General features: G+C 43.8%; 1 protein-coding gene across 2 annotated transcripts; it reads right to left on the reverse strand.

Annotated features, from left to right (window-relative positions):
* Positions 1–352: 352 nt before the first annotated feature.
* Positions 353–18,281, reverse strand: pskh1 (protein serine kinase H1). Of its 2 annotated transcripts, none has more exons than XM_066685643.1 (3): positions 17,395–18,281; positions 14,305–15,427; positions 353–2,560 (listed from the first exon to the last, which is right to left on the reverse strand). In XM_066685643.1, exons 2-3 carry the CDS (start codon positions 15,253–15,255, stop codon positions 2,243–2,245), a joined length of 1,269 nt encoding a protein of 422 aa, XP_066541740.1. In that variant the 5' UTR covers positions 15,256–15,427; positions 17,395–18,281; the 3' UTR covers positions 353–2,242. The 2 variants fall into 2 exon arrangements, with proteins under 2 accessions (XP_066541740.1, XP_066541741.1); XM_066685644.1 differs by lacking the exon at positions 17,395–18,281 and adding an exon at positions 17,217–17,340.
* Between the last annotated feature and the right edge of the window lie 3,462 nt (positions 18,282–21,743).

A 21,743-nucleotide genomic window follows, 5' to 3' on the forward strand; every position in this document is an offset into this window, starting at 1 on the left:
AAGTGCCTAGGGTAGTGCAGCAGGTAGGTGTCGCAGTCACACAGCTCCAGGGGCCTGGAGGTTGTGGGTTTGATTCCCGCTCCGGGTGACTGTCTGTGAGGAGTGTGGTGTGTTCTCCCTGTGTCTGCGTGGGTTTCCTCCGGGTGACTGTCTGTGAGGAGTGTGGTGTGTTCTCCCTGTGTCTGCGTGGGTTTCCTCCGGGTGACTGTCTGTGAGGAGTGTGGTGTGTTCTCCCTGTGTCTGCGTGGGTTTCCTCCGGGTGACTGTCTGTGAGGAGTGTGGTGTGTTCTCCCTGTGTCTGCGTGGGTTTCCTCCGGGTGACTGTCTGTGAGGAGTGTGGTGTGTTCTCCCTGTGTCTGCGTGGGTTTCCTCTGGGTGACTGTCTGTGAGGATTGTGGTGTGTTCTCCCTGTGTCTGCGTGGGTTTCCTCCAGGTGACTGTCTGTGAGGAGTTGGGTGTGTTCTCTCTGTGTCTGCGTGGGTTTCCTCCGGGTGACTGTCTGTGAGGAGTTGGTGTGTTCTCTCTGTGTCTGCGTGGGTTTACTCCGGGTGACTGTCTGTGAGGAGTGTGGTGTGTTCTCCCTGTGTCTGCGTGGGTTTCCTCCGGGTGACTGTCTGTGAGGATTGTGGTGTGTTCTCCCTGTGTCTGCGTGGGTTTCCTCTGGGTGACTGTCTGTGAGGATTGTGGTGTGTTCTCCCTGTGTCTGCGTGGGTTTACTCCGGGTGACTGTCTGTGAGGAGTGTGGTGTGTTCTCGTGTCTGCGTGGGTTTCCTCCGGGTGCTCCGGTTTCCTCTCACAGTCCAAAAACACACGTTGGGAGGTGGATTGGTGACTCAAAAGTGTTTGTAAGTGTGAGTGTGTGTCTGTGTTGCCCTGTGAAGGACTGGCGCCCCCTCCAGGGTGTATTCCCACCTTGCGCCCAATTATTCTGTGTAGGCTCTGGCCCCACTGCGACCCTGAACTGGATAAGGGTTACAGATAATGAATGAATGAGTGAAATTGCCTAATGCACCTTTAAATTAATACACAACAGAAAAAACCAAAGAGCTGCTGTATTTCTTTTGGTTAAATAGTCTTCAAACAAGAAACAACCCAAGACAGTTCTGTAACCAAAGAAATGTGACAATGTCTTTCTTTAAGACTATAACAAAATCACTCAAAAACAAGTACAAGCTTTTACTGAAGCGTGGGAGGGAGTGTAATTATACAGGACTTGCTTTTCTTACGTTATTTAAAATGGGCCAATATTTTTGTGTTATTAAATATCTTACAATGCCTGTTTAGACCATTTAAGAACAAATAACGTTATTCTTTTTTCAACACTGAGTAATGGAAAATACTGGATGTGTAGTAACGTGTTTCATGGTTCACGCTGCTCACACAAGTGAGCTTTAGTTCATTAGAATAATAATAAACATTGGCCAAAAGGTCAACAACAATTACGTCTGGAAAGAAACCGGAATCCTCATTGGTGCATCTCTAGTAAGAACAGTCTCAGCATAATCTCAAGATACTTCTGCTTACTTTCACAACTGCCTTAAGCACTGACAGCAGAATCCACACGGGGGATTTCTAAAAACCGGAACGCGCCTGAGTGAAGCAGTCACTGGATAACTGCCATATATTTGGTGTACGTTAGGTCAAAACACCCGCACAAACAGACTCTCCATGTAACTACAACCAAGTGGTTTCTTTAGAAAGAGAAAGGAGTACTTTGACCTTCAAATCTGATGTTTTTTGGCACGACAAAAAGATGCAGGCAGGACACACTGCCGTAAATATCCAACTGACAGCATCCATATTCCCTCCCAGAAAAGCACCGACTGTAACGGCGCCTTAACGTAAAAATTCACAGCAAAATTAAGGAAGGTCTAAGAACAGCCAACACGTATTTAGTAGTCCTTCCAGCAACTTCATTACGTAGAGCTCTGTTCAACAGATACAATCAGATACACTGCTTAATGAAACAGTAACTTCAAAGACAACATAATGAAAAACAAACAACAACAATAAATAAATAAGGGGTGGACAGCACAAATAAGGGGAACACAAAGAAAAGACATACAATAGAGATGGATGAGGGTGAGATTTTGTAATTGGCTCTGTGGTCATGGAGGAGGGTGTGAGTTTCCCTCCTTCTCTCCCCCACACACACAAACACTCCTTCACCCCCTCTGGGTTTGGGGCCCTTCGGTTCCTGTGTGGGTCTTTTTCGTCTCTGTGTATGCGAGTGTATCCTCACTCAGCCGTTATACTGCTGCTGATAGCGGCGGTTGAGCTCCCTCAGCTCCTTCTCTCGCACTCTCCGTGCTCTGCTGGACTTGGTGGAGCGGCTGGAGCGAGTGGACTGTGTCGACTTGGTGCTGTGGCAGCGCGAGGACGCCCTCTTCAGGAGGTTCTGGGAGATGCAGCGCTGCAGGTTTTTCATGGAGGACGAGGCAGCCATGCTGATGATCCAGGGGTGTTTGAGCGCCTGGCCGGCTGTTAGGCGCTCGCTGGGGTCCACCGTCAGCACACGGTCAATGAAGTCCTTAGCGAGGTTGGACACACTGGGCCATGGCTGAGAGAAAGAGAAAGAGCAATGCAGAAAGCATAATTAGATTCTCTCTCACACACACACTAGCCAGCTACTCAGTGCCTGGGAAGCAGTGAACTGCACTGCACAAATTCTGCAGTGGATGGTGAGGATGGAGACAGCAATGTTTTTCCACTCCTCTAATGACCTTTTTTCCTGCCTGTCCAGGGGATAAAACTGGCAACTTTTCATTCACCAGCCCACTGTCTCTAGCTTTGAGGCCAACGCTGTGCCCAGATACCACCCCTGAATAGACTACAACTGGTTAAAACACTGCAGTTGAATTGCCCCCTTTATGCACAGTGAAGTTTTAATGCCAATCTCAATCTCCAATGTGAACAAGATAACGAGCACTGCTTTGACAGTCAAATGTTTCACTCAGTGGCATTTCAAATAACTCTGGATGCAGGATCATATCTACAAAAAAAATCACTTTTTTTATAGCTGTAATACTTCTAAGAAAAGCCCAACACATTGTTTACAGAAGAGTGAAGATGCTGAATCGGCTCTGTCTGATTGTCTCCATTTTAAAAGACAGATCTAAACTAGAGGGTGAAAGTTCATGAACAAACTTTTTGGCTGGTCACATATTGCTAACAACATTGAAACATTAGCTTATAAACTGCTTATAACTAAGAGTTTACATTTATAAATCAATCAGTCCAACATATTTTGACCACAATTTTAATAAAAGTCTTAAATCTTAAATAAATGACCACTTCAAATCATCCTTAAAACCTTTAAATGACTGACAATATATTTTTAGAATTCAACCTTCAAGTTCCACATTTAAAAAATAATAACCTTAACTGAATGACCACCTTAAAAAAATACCACCTTAAAAATACAGCCTTTTGATTTAAACTCAGACCTTAAAGAAACTTCCACTTTCAGTAAATTACCACATTAAAGGCTAAGCAGCAGCTCTATGAAAGTGTCAAACAAATAAATACAGTGGTTGAGTTCCTAACTTGTGTTTATTGAGAGTCAGAAAACATGTTATTTCTTACTAATTGAAGGAATAAGGTTTAAAAGACCGTTGGTCCCCCCCCACCCCCCCAACGGTGTTGGGAAACTCTAATAGGCGTCTTGCCTGTGACGTAGATGGTGGACAACAACTCTAGAAGCTGCACTTAATTTAATGCAAAATGAGGAAAAGGTGTGTTGTTTTTGGCTGCAATCATTCAATGTACAGTGGGACATCTGTGAACAAACGGCCCAAAGATCCCAAAATATCCAGAAAACGGACTAAATTTGTCCACTTTAAACGGGCACTTTGGAAAGGACCCTCCGCTCACTCCGTTATCTGTAGCTCATTTCACTGGCGCTTTTCCAACAATATGGGCATGTAAGGACACCAACGAAAGGTGTTCAAGAGCCTCTGTAACATGGAGGTAAACAGGGTAAGGACACTCACTTCGCCTGTTTTAGTTGGTGTTAGTTAACGTTAGCTTGACTCGCTAAACTCGGTGCTCAGATTATACTCGGCTACGTAGCTGCATTACGGAGGTTTATAGTGTCGGATGAATTCGAGTTCGACTTCGATCACATTTACAAGAATAACGGTACCTCTACATTTGAGTTTAGCTTATCGCTAGGCTATTGTCATGAATAATGTTGGTTATTTAGCTAGATACTGTCATAACAGTCCGTCATAACGGTGTTTTACCGCGGCGTTGTTCAGCTGTTGTCCACCAGTGACGTCACGGTCGCGTTCGAGAATTTCCGTAGAGAGCTCGGGTTTTTCCGTCAATTTAATAAAATAAGAATGCCTGTTATGTCCCGTCCAGCTTAAATTTCCTGATAAATGTACTGACTGAGTGCTGGACGGCCCATAAGCTCCTCCATGTACAAACAGGGCTGTGCCCATTCTCTCCCTGGTGTGTAATGAACATTCGGTAATGAATTTCTAAGGGGGTAATTCGTATGATAACAGTACGAAGACTATAACTCTGATTGAGCCGAAATTTGAAACGACGGGTCGGAGCGTGTCTAGGTATCAGCATCTGAAATCACGTGGTTGTAGCATGAAAATTGACCGAGTTATAGCAGTTTGAATTTTGGCGCAATGCATTCCTATGGGGGGGGGGGAAATGTCCAAATTGTAAGCTCATATTCCGAAATCCATAAGTCGGATCGCTCCAAAAGCAACGTAATTGTCTATAGGTCCTACACTCCTGTGAAATTTTGTGGTTGTAACTTATAAACCCTAGGAGTAGCATTACAAAAAACACAAAGAGAATAATAATAATAATAATATTTCAACTGTAATTTGGCTTTAACATCCAAAATTAAATATCACTGTCAATAAACTACAACAGCAAGGAGATATTCATCATCAAATCCACCCTGAAAAAGGTACATCTCTCTCTTTTTTTTTTGAGTAATAATTCCACAAAATGTCTTTAACTTCTTTTGAAATATTACTCAAAGAGAAAACATGGAGGGAAACAGTCTGGAGATTTTCATAACATTTTACAGCATATGAATCAGACTTCTTCAGTCTCTTGGGGCCCCTTAATTGGAAGGAGTCTTACATTAAAACTAGAACACCAGGCAGTGTTATCATCGTAGACAAACTCATTTGGTCAGAATCAGACATTAAAAAGTTTGCATCAACACATTCAATGGCTTTTCTGTAATTAATATATGGATAATTAACTTCACAAATAACACACTACAGATAAATGGTTTGCATTAGTTATTGACTGCAGTGCTATAACTCAACAACAGTAAGTAGAGGGAAAATAATCTGATGTAACTTGGCCGTTGTTACTGTCTGCTGTGCTGTAACTTTACACCAACGTAAAGGGCAGGTTTCAACTACCCTACGTATTACAAATCTCTCATACCTGGCATGCTTTGGCCTTAACCAGCACAGCAAAATTGGGCGTGAGTCTCTGAGCAATGACAACTTTCATGGTGTTGTTCAAGAGCGTGTGTGACACGAGCACAGATTTGAGCAATGTTCATAACTGAAAAAACCTGCTCACTAATCTACGTACCTCCAAACCTGCACAGAATCAGTGAGGCAGTGGCTTCCAGTTCAAGACGTTACAACATCTTTCAGACAGAATAAACCCTCAGGATTGCCCTCAGTTAGTTCTGTCCACCATAGATCCAGTTTGACCTGAAATTAGGACTTGGGCAATTAATCGAAACTGACTTTCAGAATGTCCAATCAACCTAACCTTTCCTATAGAGATTATATTGATTTTTCTTATTATACTCTTTGTCTTAATTCTATTATTATGTCCCCTACTGTGTGATCATGTTCTGTACCTTTAAAACCATACTACCACTTTGTAGTCACATGATTCAGCCCCATCCACTCCGTCACATGGAAGTAACACGAAGGAGAACCTAAACAGAGAGGCCGACCGATAAACACAAGCAACTCATACCAAAGAAAACTACTCGGTCCGTGCTTTGGATGTGTTTTGACTTTAGTGAAGATTACACTGAACATAAACAAAAAGATATTTCAGAGATCATAGTTAATCCCGACAACCCAATGTTTCAAAACTTGTAGCACAATCACACACCAAATATAAAGAGGACATGGCTGAAAACGGCTCGTATTTACAGTACAAACCTCGTCAGTGAACTACCGTTCATTAATCACGATCGAGGTAAAATGTTCAATTAATCGTGATATTGATTTGCGGTCGTATCGCCTGGCACTACCTGAAACCTGTAAACGCTATCATAGTAATCAAACACATGCTTATAAAGATTCATTCACCTCTGATTTTTTTTTGAGAGCTGCGACCAGCTTGTTTACGTTGCCTGTGCTGAGCTGTCCAGTAAACTTCTCATACTTTTTAGTGTGATTGGTTGCATGGGGTCTTTAAATGTTAAATTCTTTAAAAACGTAGCTACTTCATTAATTTATGCATCTTCAGTAACCACTTTCAGTTCAGGGTCGCGGTGGGTTCTGCGTCTACCCGGAAACACTGAGCACCAAGCTTTAACACGTAGTAACGCCCGTCCTCCACGGGGTGGTAGAGTCACTTTCTGGGAACAAACTGAACAAGTTTGTGGTTTATTCCTGAGAATAAATATGGCATTGTCCATTTCTCCTGCAATAATCTGCACTCAAACTGGAAAACTCCACCTTAAACTTCCTACACAATGTAATCTTAATGCACAGTGCTCAGGCTCATATTATACTCCTTTTATAGACATAAATAAAGTTCATTTCTAATGTTGTTACCCTCACTGCCCACAATGCAATGCGTCGTTTATGTTGCCGTGGATGTTAAGAAATACGTCCACTAGAGGGCAGTTCAGAGTCAGAATTTCTGATGACAACAACAAACACGTCAACGATGGAGGAGGTGGTGATAATGGTACATTATTTACTACTTGGGCTGTCTCCACTAGGTTAGTTCAGAAAATCCATAACCAACACCCGCTATAAAATCTATAAAATCCTGCGCTGCGGCTCTGCTCTCTAACTTGTGCATACACTGTGCCACAAAGGGGACAGTTCACAATGTATGCATGAGTCAACCAGGTCCGGTCCGGTCCGGTCTAATTCAAGGTATGAAACTGACCAAATGAAATGTGGCACTGCCACACTAATTTAAAAAAATAAAACAATAAAGACTTTTCTCACCTCTTTATGGCCACACTACACATTACACACTGAAGGGCTATTGAGACCACACCCCCTGCACTGTTCATTCCTCCATCACATGTACAGCATATGTCCAGATGATTTCTAGAAACCTGACACTCACCTACTGAAAGCACACATTTGGACCAAAGCACTACCTGAGGTTCATATTTTTATTGACAGTAAAAGCATTGAAACATTTAAGCAACTATTAAATCAAAGTGTAATCTCTCAGTTGCTTGCTCTGGTAAATCAGCTTCATGAGCAATTTCATTTAAGAGACTATAGTTTACTACGCCTAGCAGGTTAGCAAGAGGTTAGCTTACCAACGCTAGCAACCAATATTTTTTGCCTCAATATGCCGTAAACAATAATTAATACTTATTGATCATTTATTTGCACATGGAGGATACAGAGGCTCAGGACGAAGCCTGGAAATATTAAGCAAAAATGCAGAAAATGCAGAACCCAGAAGTTGTAGGAAAACACCTTTATTTGATCTGATGTTAAATCTGATTGGTTTTTTTTGGAAGGCTGCTTTGTTTTACATTTTGAATAGCATTTTTTGAGCTGGTGGGGGTGAGTTCTTTTGCTTGTTTTTTGATTGAACTTTAGATTTTTCAATAAAACTATTAGGCACTTAAAGTTCTGCTTGTAACTAACTGTGTCATAATTATTATTTGTATTATTATGCCTTAAAGGCTAAGCACCACTTAATGGACCTCCATGAATATTCCACATTATTGTAGTTACTGACAGATATAAGTATGAATTAAAATGAAAATAGCTGCTTAATTTGCTTTAAAACCGACAATTTTATTAAATTGACGGAAAAACCCGAGCTCTCTACGGAAATTCTCGAACGCGACCGTGACGTCACTGGTGGACAACAGCTGAACAACGCCGCGGTAAAACACCGTTATGACTGACTGTTATGACAGTATCTAGCTAAATAACCAACATTATTCATGACAATAGCCTAGCAATAAGCTAAACTCAAATGTAGAGGTACCGTTATTCTTGTAAATGTGATCGAAGTCGAACTCGAATTCATCCGACACTATAAACCTCCGTAATGCAGCTACGTAGCCGAGTATAATCTGAGCACAGAGTTTAGCGAGTCAAGCTAACGTTAACTAACACCAACTAAAACAGGCGAAGTGAGTGTCCTTACCCTGTTTACCTCCATGTTACAGAGGCTCTTCAACACCTTTCGTTGGGGTCCTTACATGCCCATATTGTTGGAAAAGCGCCAGTGAAATGAGCTACAGATAACGGAGTGAGCGGAGGGTCCTTTCCAAAGTGCCCGTTTAAAGTGGACAAATTTAGTCCGTTTTCTGGATATTTTGGGATCTTTGGGCCATTTGTTCACAGATGTCCCACTGTACATTGAATGATTGCAGCCAAAAACAACACACCTTTTCCTCATTTTACATTAACTACCCTGATGTATATATATATATTTGACATACTGATCTATGATATAGTTCCTTTAAATGTTCCAATATTTCCTATAAATTCCTATAAAGTTGCCTGAATTTCCATGGAAAGTTTACATTTTGGAATATTTCCAAAGTTCCCAAGCTAACGGTCCGAGGCAAGACAGGACAAAATTATTAATATTCATGAAGTTTTGTGAATGTGCGTAACGTACGATTCATTTTAAACTGTGCTGTTCACTTTCTGTGACTCTATATGCCACGGAGAACACAAAACACAGATGAGCTTTTGTTAGTGTGTGTTACTGCCCCTGGGCTCTGTGCTGTAAACCCCACATTAGCTGTTGCGTTTGATTCCGAGCAGAAGACTGACGCACAAACTCTGCCAGACACACTGCCTCACATCACACACTCCAGCAGGGGGTTAGTGTGGGATAAGACACGATGACAGGAGAGCCCTGGACACACACACACACACACACACACACACACACGCTTGCACCAAGACACAAACAAACACATAATCCCACAACACAAGGAAACTCTTTCACCAACATAAACACAAATTCACTATTGGACAGGCAAGCACTTCCTTCGTCAAGAAAACAAGAGCTTGTTTACAGTAATGGAAAACCATTCACAGTCTTGTGAGAAATCGTAAAAGAAGGGTTCAGAACAAACCTCCAGACAGTGAGAGGGGCCAGAGGCCGAACTATCACGGACTATTGTTTTCTGTTTTCGTGACAGTGGCCTTGCGGAGAATGTTTCCGTTGAGGAATGCAGTTTTTGAATGGAGCTGGTGAATGCCTACATGCCTTCTTGTAGCTTTATAACAACAGGCTGTCAACCCCTCTGTGCTATACCACAAGTCTTACAAACCACCAGTGGGCCCCAAATATACCATACCATGGAGCTGTGCAAATCATAGCAGGTTATAATGACAGTTTATTATGGCAGACGTTATTTATTACAGTGAGTGTCTGTGTGTTTCTCTGACGCATTCACTGAGTAAAAAATAAAATTAAGAAACGATTCAACAAAAACTCTAATTTACACAATTTTCCACGTAGCCCAGATGTAGTCAATTAGCATGACAAGAGTATGTTTTCTGTCCAAACCCGTTTGTCCCATGAGGCTAACGTTGCTAACACAAACAAGAGAATAGTCCCCAAAATCCTTTATGTAAATACATCTTTAAAACCTGGAAATGTATTTATCAACCTGCTCTAACTGCATCTATGTCCTCGTTAACGTGGCACAAACAAAGAAAAACATAGAATGAACGACACTGAGCTTTAAATATTAACCAAATCTCAGCGTAGCTAAACAATGCTAACGGCCATTTTAGACAAGTATTATAGCGAGTCTCCACCAATATCCGCTAATCCATTATTAAAGCACACGGCATCAACTAAAGAAGCATGATGAAAGGAGATGTTTACGTTCTGTCTTCTACAGATTTAGAAGCCCATAATATCCCATCAAATACTAAGTCAAAAGATATGTTATTGCATGGGAACATATGACAGAAGGGAGTCGTTTCACTGACCCAGTCCAAGCCTAGACTGATAGCATAAATAAGTTTCATTTATAGAAAAAGGTCATGTACATAAATTATTACTAGGGATGCACTGTTTTTTCATTTTCTGGGTTGAAATGATACCAATAATTAGCACCATGGAGAAGCCAACACTAATACTTTTATCTTTTTATAATTAAAGCAAGTTCTCATTGGATTAAAGCAAAACAACTTCTTTTTAATGGTGGGTTTGTCATAAGACAAGCCTTTTCTTCAGTAGTTTAAGTTTATTAGCTGTAGTTCATTAATAATTTTATCAAAGATTTACTGCTGGTTCCGCATGAATGGTTTCTAGAGGGGCGCTAATTAGTGCAGCACCGGGTTTGTTTTGAAAAGCAAGGGAGAGAGCGGCATAAAGCGGCTGTGAGGGAGTTTTTGTAATCGTTTATCATCGTGTTTCAGTAGTAAATTCAGAGGCTCTATCTATTTTCATGTGTTTTATAAGGACTCCTGCACTGTGGTGGTTGAGAGTATCTTTCTGCCGTTTAACCTGCTGTGTGTGTGTTTACACCACTATCTGTGTTTGCGTGCACTAAGCGTCGCTGATATTTTAAATTCGTTTTCACCACAAAGACAATTAATTCCAGAAATTCTTCTTTGCAGAAAATAAATAAATAAATAAATAAATAAATAAATAAATCAACATGTTGGCAAATAATACATAGTGCATCACCAGTTATTTCCCTCCGTAATATCTCAAAAGTCTTCAGACAGACATGATTACTGCAGAGTATGTTGCATTTCTAATATAATGCAGGGCCCTCAATATTCATGATGTGCAATACAATCTCTATCAGCTTCACCCTGGGCTTCAGAGAGGGCTTAGGACTAAAAGGTCACTGTTTCGATCCCCAGCGTCGGCCAGAAAAACTGGGATAGAGGGATGCCTGCTGCTCTGGGTGTGTGTGTGTGTGTGTGTCTATGTTTACTGCCATGGATGGGTTAAACGCAGAGGTCAAATGTCTTTGTGCTGCCGAATAATGATTGTAAAAACCCACTTTATGATTCATATCACCTCATAACTGTCACGGTTATGCCTCTGAAGGAAAGCAAGCATGTGATAAGGAGGCAATTGAAATAACGATTAAAAAAAACAAAGATCTGGATGATCATAACTTGGTCACATTTCAGCAACAATTAATGAGGGCCAGCAGATGGCACAGTAAAGCATTCTCCACATCTTTTGAGGAATCCCTTGTCTGTAATGCTCAGAGACAGCATAAGGCTGTTACATATTCACTGCCAAAATGTGGCATATGCTCAGTGCTGGCGGGAGGGCCTTCGTGTAACGGTTTGGACTGGTTTTGAAATGCAGCAGGTTTCATATATGGGGTGCAGAACATGCGCGTTTTTAGATAAAGTGGTATTTAGAAACTGGACATTTGAGACGCCAACTAAAGGCTAACAGCAAGCTCACAGGTGCTGATGTTGCACTTGGCAAAGGGCTCAGATATTCATAGAAACTGTGTTAATCAGCAGAGAGCTTCTGCCTTTCAGCATAAAACATGCCTTGCCCAAGTAAACACACTGGTGAAGAGTCATATATGGCATATATAATGTTGTTTAAAGCCTAATGTTATATCTGGATCTGATACAACCCCAAAGCTGGCATCAGCCACTCTATTGTTCAAACACAAACCCAGCGTGTTTCAAAGAAAACTTCATACTTCAAACATTACATCTCCACTTCCATTTACGGAGAACTGACCAGTTTGATAATGCAGGAGCTCTATTGGTTTTTACAGAGGATATAATGAAGTGATGTTAACAATGGCTAGCGTCTTAGTGTAGACATTAAATACAATAATCAGATTCCATTCCCAGAAGCAATTCCATATTTATGGTATTTACTGATTTAAAGAAACCCTGTGTAAAATATTTGCCTTAAAATTACACCTCCAAAATTTACCGCACTATGTAAACTTACCTAAAGAAAGCATTCATAAATTCATTAAATTTAACTCATCAACATTTTATGAGCGCAAATTACACACACTTCATTGATTGAACTCCCAGAAGATCAGACCCCAACCCCTAAATCCATAACGAGTGACATTATCATGTCATTAAGGGGATTAGACTCTCACTCAGACCCCTAGGTCCTCTTTAAGTCTAGTGATGTCACACAAACAAACTTAACGTTTACAGACAACTCTCGCAAATGTTTAAGCAGCTGGAGACTCGGCCATTACGTACATCTTTGCTGTGAGTTAGTTTGTTTTCAAAGTGGATTAGACATTCGGGAACATGTTTAAAAACTTCATAAGTGACCTACTTTGAAGCCTGTACATGTGAGATGCCATGACTCTTATGATTGATTATGCAGAATAATGCAAATAAAAACATGTGGGCAGATTAGGCAAAGCTAAAGTAGCAAATGCTTTTGGCCTTTACTTAAACCTGTCCTGTCACACCACGGTTAAAACCTGTTTTAATTTCTTGAACCGATGAAAGTCTTGCATACGTTCGTAAACATGTTATTTGTTAGTTTAATAGTATGTTCTGAAAACTGTATTACGAAGTAAATATCTTGCTACTATCAAGGACACAGTCTCACTGATGCAAATCACTGAATCACATTTTATTAAGTGTTTGAGTATTATTGAGTGATTGAGTGAGGTACAAGCAAGATCCATTATATTCTTTGCATCTTAAAACTGAATAATATGCCTCTCGATTAATGAGATAAACGCCACTTTTTTTGAGCTCACAACTTTGAAAATTAAAAGAACACGAAGTAAGACTTGCCTTTTATTCTCCTGGGCTCCCCCTACAGTTACAGAATGTAATTAAAGGATGGGTGTTATCCACGTTATTCATACCCTAATACCGTCTCAAAGTATTATCTCGGTATACGGTGTTAAAGTGGGGAGGGGCGCTCTGGCCTGCTGCGCTGAGCCTTATACAGGGGGTCCTCGACTTACGACGTTGATCTGTTCCTACATCGTGTCGTAAACCGATTTTCGGTGTAAGCCGGAACATACGTACAGACTTGACGTAAATAACATACTGTAAGCACTTATCCTATCCTAACACCCATCCTCCTCGGTCCCGAGCCGCGTAACCGTGTATTCTTCCGCCGCGCCACACACACCACACACGAAGTTCACGTTACGACGCAAAACCACTGAAGTCGAAACAAGGCTTTATACAGTAAATGGGAGATGTGTCGTAACCACGAAACACCGTAACTCGAGGACCTCCTGTATCTTTGAGCACAAAGTCGAGTGAATTTAGCTAAACACAGCCGGACAGTGCACACAACACACGTGTTGACGATAAAAACCTGTTTCTCTGAGAGTTGCTCAACAACGGGTGCTGAAGGAACAGACGAGTTTGAAAATAAGTGAAATAAGACGGTGCACACTGTTTAGAAGCACAGCTGACGCTAACGGGCTCTTGTGGTTTAGCACCACAGCAGACTTCTCAGTGAACTGAGGCTCAAACCACACATATTTAGAGGATAGAGCCATATACCAGTGAGCACAAAGGGTAGTGAAGGGTTTTCTGAGAATTATATCTGTTTACAGCTCAATTCCTTTCTCTTTTTAACCCAAACTCAGAGCTAAATTACAGCTGCAGTGGGCTACTGGGCTTGTGCTTTTCTCCACCCGTTTTCACACTGTGACATCAGCAGTCATTGAGCTCCCACAGCGCCCCCTACCGGTGGCTCTTTTAAATGCACATGATTATTTTAGCAGACTTTTAAAGACACAGAACCGGAATTTGACGCACAACACACGTCACAAATACCGCCCTCATTTTAAGATACCGTCCACATTTTTAAACGCTATTATCGTTATACCGCCCAACCCTAGTGTAATTAATGTTTACGGCACTGTCCTGAAATCAATGGGACGAGGGGTGGTTGGAGTGTGGATTCTTACCCTACTTCAAAAGTTACATGAAGTGCAGTTTCTGCAGCGCTAAGCCCCCAGTAGCAATGACAGAGGCTCTATTCTCTCTACACAATGAATTTGAAGCTGTAATTTTAAGGCAAAAATACTACATATAGTTTTAAAATTACAAGTATATCGCTGTCAGTAATGTGTTCTGATACAATTACACTCAGGGACAGTCGGGTTCTTACCTCTCCAGAGAAGCTGTACTTCCCTTTGAGGATCTGCCTGTAAAGGCGCATGCGATTGTCATCTTCAAAGGGCATGGTTCCACTGAGCAGGATGTAGGAGATGACCCCTAGTGCCCACATGTCCACAGCATTTGTGTAAGGTTTGCGCACAAGGATTTCCGGGGCGATGTACTCAGGCGTGCCACACGTGGTCTTCATCAGGCATTCGTCACCCTTCTTGCGCGTGCTGGCCAGCCCGAAGTCGGTGATCATGATTTTAGAGTCAGCACCTGGATGATAGTAGAGCAGGTTCTCTGGCTTTAGGTCTCGGTGTGTGATGCCTAGTGTGTGCAGGTACTTCACTCCGTCCAGAACCATCTGCAGCACACGTGTGGCATCCCTTTCTGTGAAGGAGCCACGGGCAATGATGCGATCAAACAGCTCACCGCCAGTGGCCAGCTCCATCACCATGTAGACACGCTCAGCCGTCTCAAAGACCTCCATCAGTTGGATGATGTTGGTGTGGCGTACACGGCGCAGTACACACAGCTCTGACTCACACACCTCACGGCCCTCCCGGTACCGCGTCTCGATCATCTTGATGGCGTACGGCTGTCTCGTGCTCTTGTGCTCCACCCGTACCACCCTGCTGAAGCTGCCGCGTCCAATCAGGGCCTTGATTTCGTACTTGGCCGTCACTCGAGGGTCGAACTTGGCTCTATATTTTGCCACTTTGCTGCGACGGGGGTCGGTGGGCTCAGCTTGGTTGTTGTGTTGGGACAGGGTGTGTGCAGCCGCGGTAGAAGCTCGGCTCTGGCCTTGAGGGGAAGGCGAGCCTGTTTTTTCGGCGCCAACGTCCCCCACATTGAAGTTCCTATAAACATCAGTTTGGTGAGGCTCTACCTTTTTGACTAGGTCTAGCTGGACATCTGTGGGTGGTTCTGGGAGGACCTTACTCGTCCTGCACCCCATCACGTCAGAATCCTGCCCCTCGGATGCCAGCAGCACATCCTCACCGCCCAGAATAGCAGCCAGTCAGCACACGGCACGGGGCCGTGGCAGTTGAAGGCATGGGCAGGAGCCTCCAGGGCCACACCAGAGAATGATTCTTTCTTCAGGTAATGTAGTGGGTCAGTGTGCCAGGCTGAAACAGTGAAAATATCCAGAATAAGTGTTAGTTGCTGCCAAACTCTGCCGAAACTGAAGCTACAAACAGCATTTTAATCATGTTATAACAAAGCTGAAATGTAAATTCAGACTGATGCATCAGATTGCAATTCGTAACCATCATTTTAAATATGGAGATTCAAATGTTATTATGACCATATTGGGTCAAATGTGTGCATTGGCTTGATATTCCAATTTAACATTGAAAACAATATGCATGGTTTCCCCAGAAAAACAAAACGTTTAGGTGATTCTGGGCTACTATGCATGTGTTTAACTGCGTTTTCAAGCACACACACACACAGATAGATCTAAATTTCATAAAGGCTTTAGAATTATTTATTCATTGATGTTGACATCAACTGAAATATTGTATATCAGAATTTATATATTCCACCATCCCTACCTTAGTGTAGGGGATAATAAACGTCTTATATATATTCATTCATCCATTCATTATCTGTAACCCTTATCCAGTTCAGGGTCACGGTGGGTCCAGAGCCTACCTGGAATCACTGGGCATACTGCGGGAATACACCCTGGAGGGGGCGCCAGTCCTTCACTGGGCTCTATATATATATATTTTACAAAATTGTGGAACATCTGCAGGACACCTAAAGTGTAACATTCATTGATGCTTCCCAGCCAAAAGCTGCACACACTAATATTCTACACTCATGTGGTCCATGCTCTCATGAGTCAGTACCTCAGGTGAGATGCGCTTGAAAGGCAGCACAACATCAAATTGAACAGAACACTGATACACAAATATTTTCAAACTAGAATTCTTAGCCCCACCTCCTTTCACCCTGTTCTTCAAAAGGACCCCCAAATAACCACCACAGAGCAGGTCTGATTTGGCTGTTGGGTCTTTCTCAGCGCCCCGGTGACACTAACATGGTGGTGGTGGTGTGTTAGTGTGTGTTGCCCTGGTGCGAGTGGATCAGACACAGCAGTGCTAGTGGAGTTTTTAAACCCTGTATCTACTCACAGTCCACTCTTTTAGACCGTGTTTGTCCACCTTGTAGATGTAAGGTTAAAGACATCTGTTGCTGCAGTTTGTGTCAAGATGCGCTCTAGTGTTGAGACTGGGGTTTTTAAAAACTCCAGCAACATTGCTGTTTCTGATCCACTCGTACCAGCACAACACACACCACCACCACCTCAGTGTCAGTTCTGAGAGTGATCCAACAACCAGATCTTACCCACTCCGCTGTGGTCCTGTTGTTTTAAAGGACAGGGTGAAAGTCTGTAATGATACAGCTACGAAATGAACCTCTATATTCAGAGGAACTGGTAAAAATGGGACAGTGAGAATTACCACAGATATTTGGAGAGCTTCAATACAACAACTACAGAGTAAGGGGGTCTGCATAATGGCGTTAAATACAATGTAAACATCCCTTTAACTGTAATGAACAAGTGAGTAAATATAGTTGAAATACATCTACGTTAGTTGGACTACGGCTATTGTGAACAACGGGTTGTGGCGATAGTGTCCCAGCAATACAAAACCTAACACACTCCCAGGACAGGGCTGTGTCGGTGATACACCACCAGCACCGAGCTGAGACCCCATACTGTTAGCGTTACAAGTTTTGTAAAAAAACTAACGTTAAAAAGTCTGTTTGGACACTCTTCTGGACACCCGGTACACTCCTGTATCTCCTCAACCTCTATATCTGTGTCAGTGTCAGTGTAGTTAGCACAGACACCGGGCAGTTTGGTCTGTATTCACACTTTTAACAAAGAGCCGTAACACGAACCGTTAGAAAAATGTAGCTACAACTTCCAGTGTTGTTTCCCGAGGCCTGGAGAAGAAGAACGCGCTGGAGCCCTCGCGCTCACCCTCCCAGTGTTAGCAGAGCTTCCAAACCAGCACAGTTCGCCACACACGACGTTTAAAGGCTTTTTAAAAGTCGAAATAGAGATTTAAAACATCACCTTATAGCGGGGGTTTTGTTACAGACGGAGGGAGAAAGAGGGCAGGATCCTAACTGCAGCTCCACAGCGCCAACCTCCTCACCCCACACTCAGCTGTTCTCTCCATTTTTTTTTCGGTGCGGTGCAGTTTCTCAAACTTCAATCCGGATTAAACGACACGAATGTTCTCCTCTATCGCCGTCTGAGGAAGTCCACATACTGATAAACAACAGAAGTTCACCCTCGGATACGTAAAAATAGACGTCGAGGGAGAAAGCTGTAAAGACAGCGGTCACAGAAGTTGGCCGCTCGCTTCGACGAGGTGTTTTCGGAGTGGGACCACCTTTTTCCCTGTGTAGAGGAGGGTTTTTCTGGGGTTTTTTTGGGGGGAAGACCTCCGCTTGGTTCGACCCCTGCAACAACTCACGTGAAGCCAGAATCAGTCAAGTTTATAAAATGGCCGAGATACAAAAAAAGGGAGCACACTTTTCCAACACAAACTCAAATCAAATTTCTCCTCAAACTGTTCCAAAACTGACAGAGAACTCCTTGTCCTCGTTTAACTTCACCATCACACACTAACACAGCCCTGAGACAGGCCCACCATCCCTGGACTCAGCCATAACAAGAAAAACAACATTTCTGCACGTTACTGAGGCTTATATTTGAATATTTACGCTTGGTGTTAGGCCTATAAGAAGATTAAATGATACAATTATTATTGTTATTATTAAACTATTTAATATGTGGATGTTTTAAGAAATCCTAAACTCCTAAATCTTTAGAAAGGTCTGTTTCTAAAGGATCCAGTTAGTACAGGCCTGATACATTTTTAGAACATGTTTAAAAAAGTTAAAATAGTTTTCAAAAGTGTTTTTGAAGTCTCAGAAATCATTCTTTTCGATATATAATCTACAAAAATATCTGCACAAAAATGACGAGTGTTCTCCAATTTCTGTTGGGGTTTGGCTTTAATGTAACTGACTTTTATTTTGTAAAACTTAAATTCCTAACTAGCTTTGTTCCATGCAATGTTGCTGGCTTCCAGTGGAGCTGGGTCCATGTCTCTTTACAAATCCAAGTAAACTGCTTTGACTGGGAATTCCCTCATACAGGAGTTATATAAACAGAGGAACTGTATATGGGATCATCCTCCAGACTAAATGAACGCCTTATACTTTAGCTTTTCATCTGTGTTCTCTGTCTAGAAGTGAATTTCTAATTTGGTTATAGTTTATAATGTAGAAATCTCTGCTTGCAGACATCCCAATATAAAAAGTTTCAATGCCAATAATATGATTTCTATACATATTTTTAATAATTGAATATACATTATTTACAGCATCACTGACTGACAGTCATTACAGGAGGCTACCCTCAGTTCATTGCACTCCATTTTAAATGTAGTTTAGAATTGTTAATATTAGCAAGGCGAGCAGCACTGTGGCGCAGCAGGTAGTGTCACAGTCACACTGCTCCAGGGATCTGGGGTTGGGGGTTTGAGTTCTTCTCCGGGTGACTGTCTGTGAGGAGTGTGGTGTGTTCTCCCTGTGTCTGCGTGGGTTTCCTCCGGGTGACTGTATGTGAGGAGTGTGGTGTGTTCTCCCTGTGTCTGCGTGGGTTTCCTCCAGGTGACTGTATGTGAGGAGTTTGCTGTGTTCTCCCTGTGTCCGCGTGGGTTTCCTCCGGGTGACTGTCTGTGAGGAGTGTGGTGTGTTCTCCCTGTGTCCGCGTGGGTTTCCTCCGGGTGACTGTCTGTGAGGAGTGTGGTGTGTTCTCCCTGTGTCTGTGTGAGTTTCCTCCGGGTGACTGTCTGTGAGGAGTGTGGTGTGTTCTCCCTGTGTCTGCGTGGGTTTCCTCCGGGTGACTGTCTGTGAGGAGTGTGGTGTGTTCTCCCTGTGTCTGTGTGAGTTCCCTCCGGGTGACTGTCTGTGAGGAGTGAGGTGTGTTCTCCCTGTGTCTGCGTGGGTTTCCTCTGGGTGACTGTCTGTGAGGAGTGTGGTGTGTTCTCCCTGTGTCTGTGTGAGTTTCCTCCGGGTGACTGTCTGTGAGGAGTGTGGTGTGTTCTCCCTGTGTCTGCGTGGGTTTCCTCCGGGTGACTGTCTGTGAGGAGTGTGGTGTGTTCTCCCTGTGTCTGTGTGAGTTTCCTCCGGGTGACTGTCTGTGAGGAGTGTGGTGTGTTCTCACTGTGTCTGCGTGGGTTTCCTCCGGGTGACTGTCTGTGAGGAGTGTGGTGTGTTCTCCCTGTGTCCGCGTGGGTTTCCTCCGGGTGACTGTCTGTGAGGAGTGTGGTGTGTTCTCCCTGTGTCTGTGTGAGTTTCCTCCGGGTGACTGTCTGTGAGGAGTGTGGTGTGTTCTCCCTGTGTCTGCGTGGGTTTCCTCCGGGTGACTGTCTGTGAGGAGTGTGGTGTGTTCTCCCTGTGTCTGCGTGGGTTTCCTCCGGGTGACTGTCTGTGAGGAGTGTGGTGTGTTCTCCCTGTGTCTGTGTGAGTTTCCTCCGGGTGACTGTCTGTGAGGAGTGTGGTGTGTTCTCCCTGTGTCTGCGTGGGTTTCCTCCGGGTGACTGTCTGTGAGGAGTGTGGTGTGTTCTCCCTGTGTCTGCGTGGGTTTCCTCCGGGTGACTGTCTGTGAGGAGTGTGGTGTGTTCTCCCTGTGTCTGTGTGCGTTTCCTCTGGGTGACTGTCTGTGAGGAGTGTGGTGTGTTCTCCCTGTGTCTGTGTGCGTTTCCTCCGGGAGACTGTCTGTGAGGAGTGTGGTGTGTTCTCCCTGTGTCTGTGTGAGTTCCCTCCGGGTGACTGTCTGTGAGGAGTGAGGTGTGTTCTCCCTGTGTCTGCATGGGTTTCCTCCGGGAGACTGTCTGTGAGGAGTGTGGTGTGTTCTCCCTGTGTCTGTGTGAGTTTCCTCCGGGTGACTGTCTGTGAGGAGTGTGGTGTGTTCTCCCTGTGTCTGCGTGGGTTTCCTCCGGGTGACTGTCTGTGAGGAGTGTGGTGTGTTCTCCCTGTGTCTGCGTGGGTTTCCTCCGGGTGACTGTCTGTGAGGAGTGTGGTGTGTTCTCCCTGTGTCTGTGTGAGTTTCCTCCGGGTGACTGTCTGTGAGGAGTGTGGTGTGTTCTCCCTGTGTCTGCGTGGGTTTCCTCCGGGTGACTGTCTGTGAGGAGTGTGGTGTGTTCTCCCTGTGTCTGCGTGGGTTTCCTCCGGGTGACTGTCTGTGAGGAGTGTGGTGTGTTCTCCCTGTGTCTGTGTGCGTTTCCTCTGGGTGACTGTCTGTGAGGAGTGTGGTGTGTTCTCCCTGTGTCTGTGTGCGTTTCCTCCGGGAGACTGTCTGTGACGAGTGTGGTGTGTTCTCCCTGTGTCTGCGTGGGTTTCCTCCGGGTGACTGTCTGTGAGGAGTGTGGTGTGTTCTCCCTGTGTCTTTGTGAGTTTCCTCCGGGTGACTGTATGTGAGGAATGTGGTGTGTTCGCTCTGTGGCTGTGTGCGTTTCCTCCGGGTGACTGTCTGTGAGGAGTGTGGTGTGTTCTCCCTGTGTCTGTGTGAGTTCCCTCCGGGTGACTGTCTGTGAGGAGTGAGGTGTGTTCTCCCTGTGTCTGCATGGGTTTCCTCTGGGTGACTGTCTGTGAGGAGTGTGGTGTGTTCTCCCTGTGTCTGCGTGGGTTTCCTCCGGGTGACTGTCTGTGAGGAGTGTGGTGTGTTCTCCCTGTGTCTGCGTGGGTTTCCTCCGGGTGACTGTCTGTGAGGAGTGTGGTGTGTTCTCCCTGTGTCTGCGTGGGTTTCCTCCGGGTGACTGTATGTGAGGAATGTGGTGTGTTCTCTCTGTGTCTGTGTGCGTTTCCTCCGGGTGACTGTCTGTGAGGAGTGTGGTGTGTTCTCCCTGTGTCTGCGTGGGTTTCCTCCAGGTGACTGCCTGTGAGGAGTGTGAGGAATGCTTTTTAATGGTCAGTGTTTTTGGATTATTGGAGGAAACACAGACGCACAAACGCACACAGACACAGAGAGAACACACCACACTCCTCACAGACAGTCACCCGGAGGAAACGCACACAGACACAGAGAGAACACACCACACTTCTCATTTACATCTTGCATTTACATCTAGTGAAGCCCCGCCCACTTCAGGAAGTTATAGGAAGTGTTTCATCGGGGTCTTCTTTTTTAATAAAGGCATAGTAAAGCTCAGCCAATAACAAGAGAGGTAATGTGATCATGAGTGTCTTAAAGAGTAAAAGGCAGTTTGGACAGTGAGTGTTTTAAAATAAACTAATAATAAATAATAAACTAATCACGCTAATGTGTGTGCTCAAACAATTGCCACAGGAGGATTCATAAAGTAAAACTTTAAGTTGTCTCCCATTGAAAGCTTACAGTGCATCAGA

Source organism: Hoplias malabaricus, chromosome 11, assembly GCF_029633855.1.
Source record: "Hoplias malabaricus isolate fHopMal1 chromosome 11, fHopMal1.hap1, whole genome shotgun sequence".
NCBI lineage: Eukaryota > Metazoa > Chordata > Actinopteri > Characiformes > Erythrinidae > Hoplias > Hoplias malabaricus.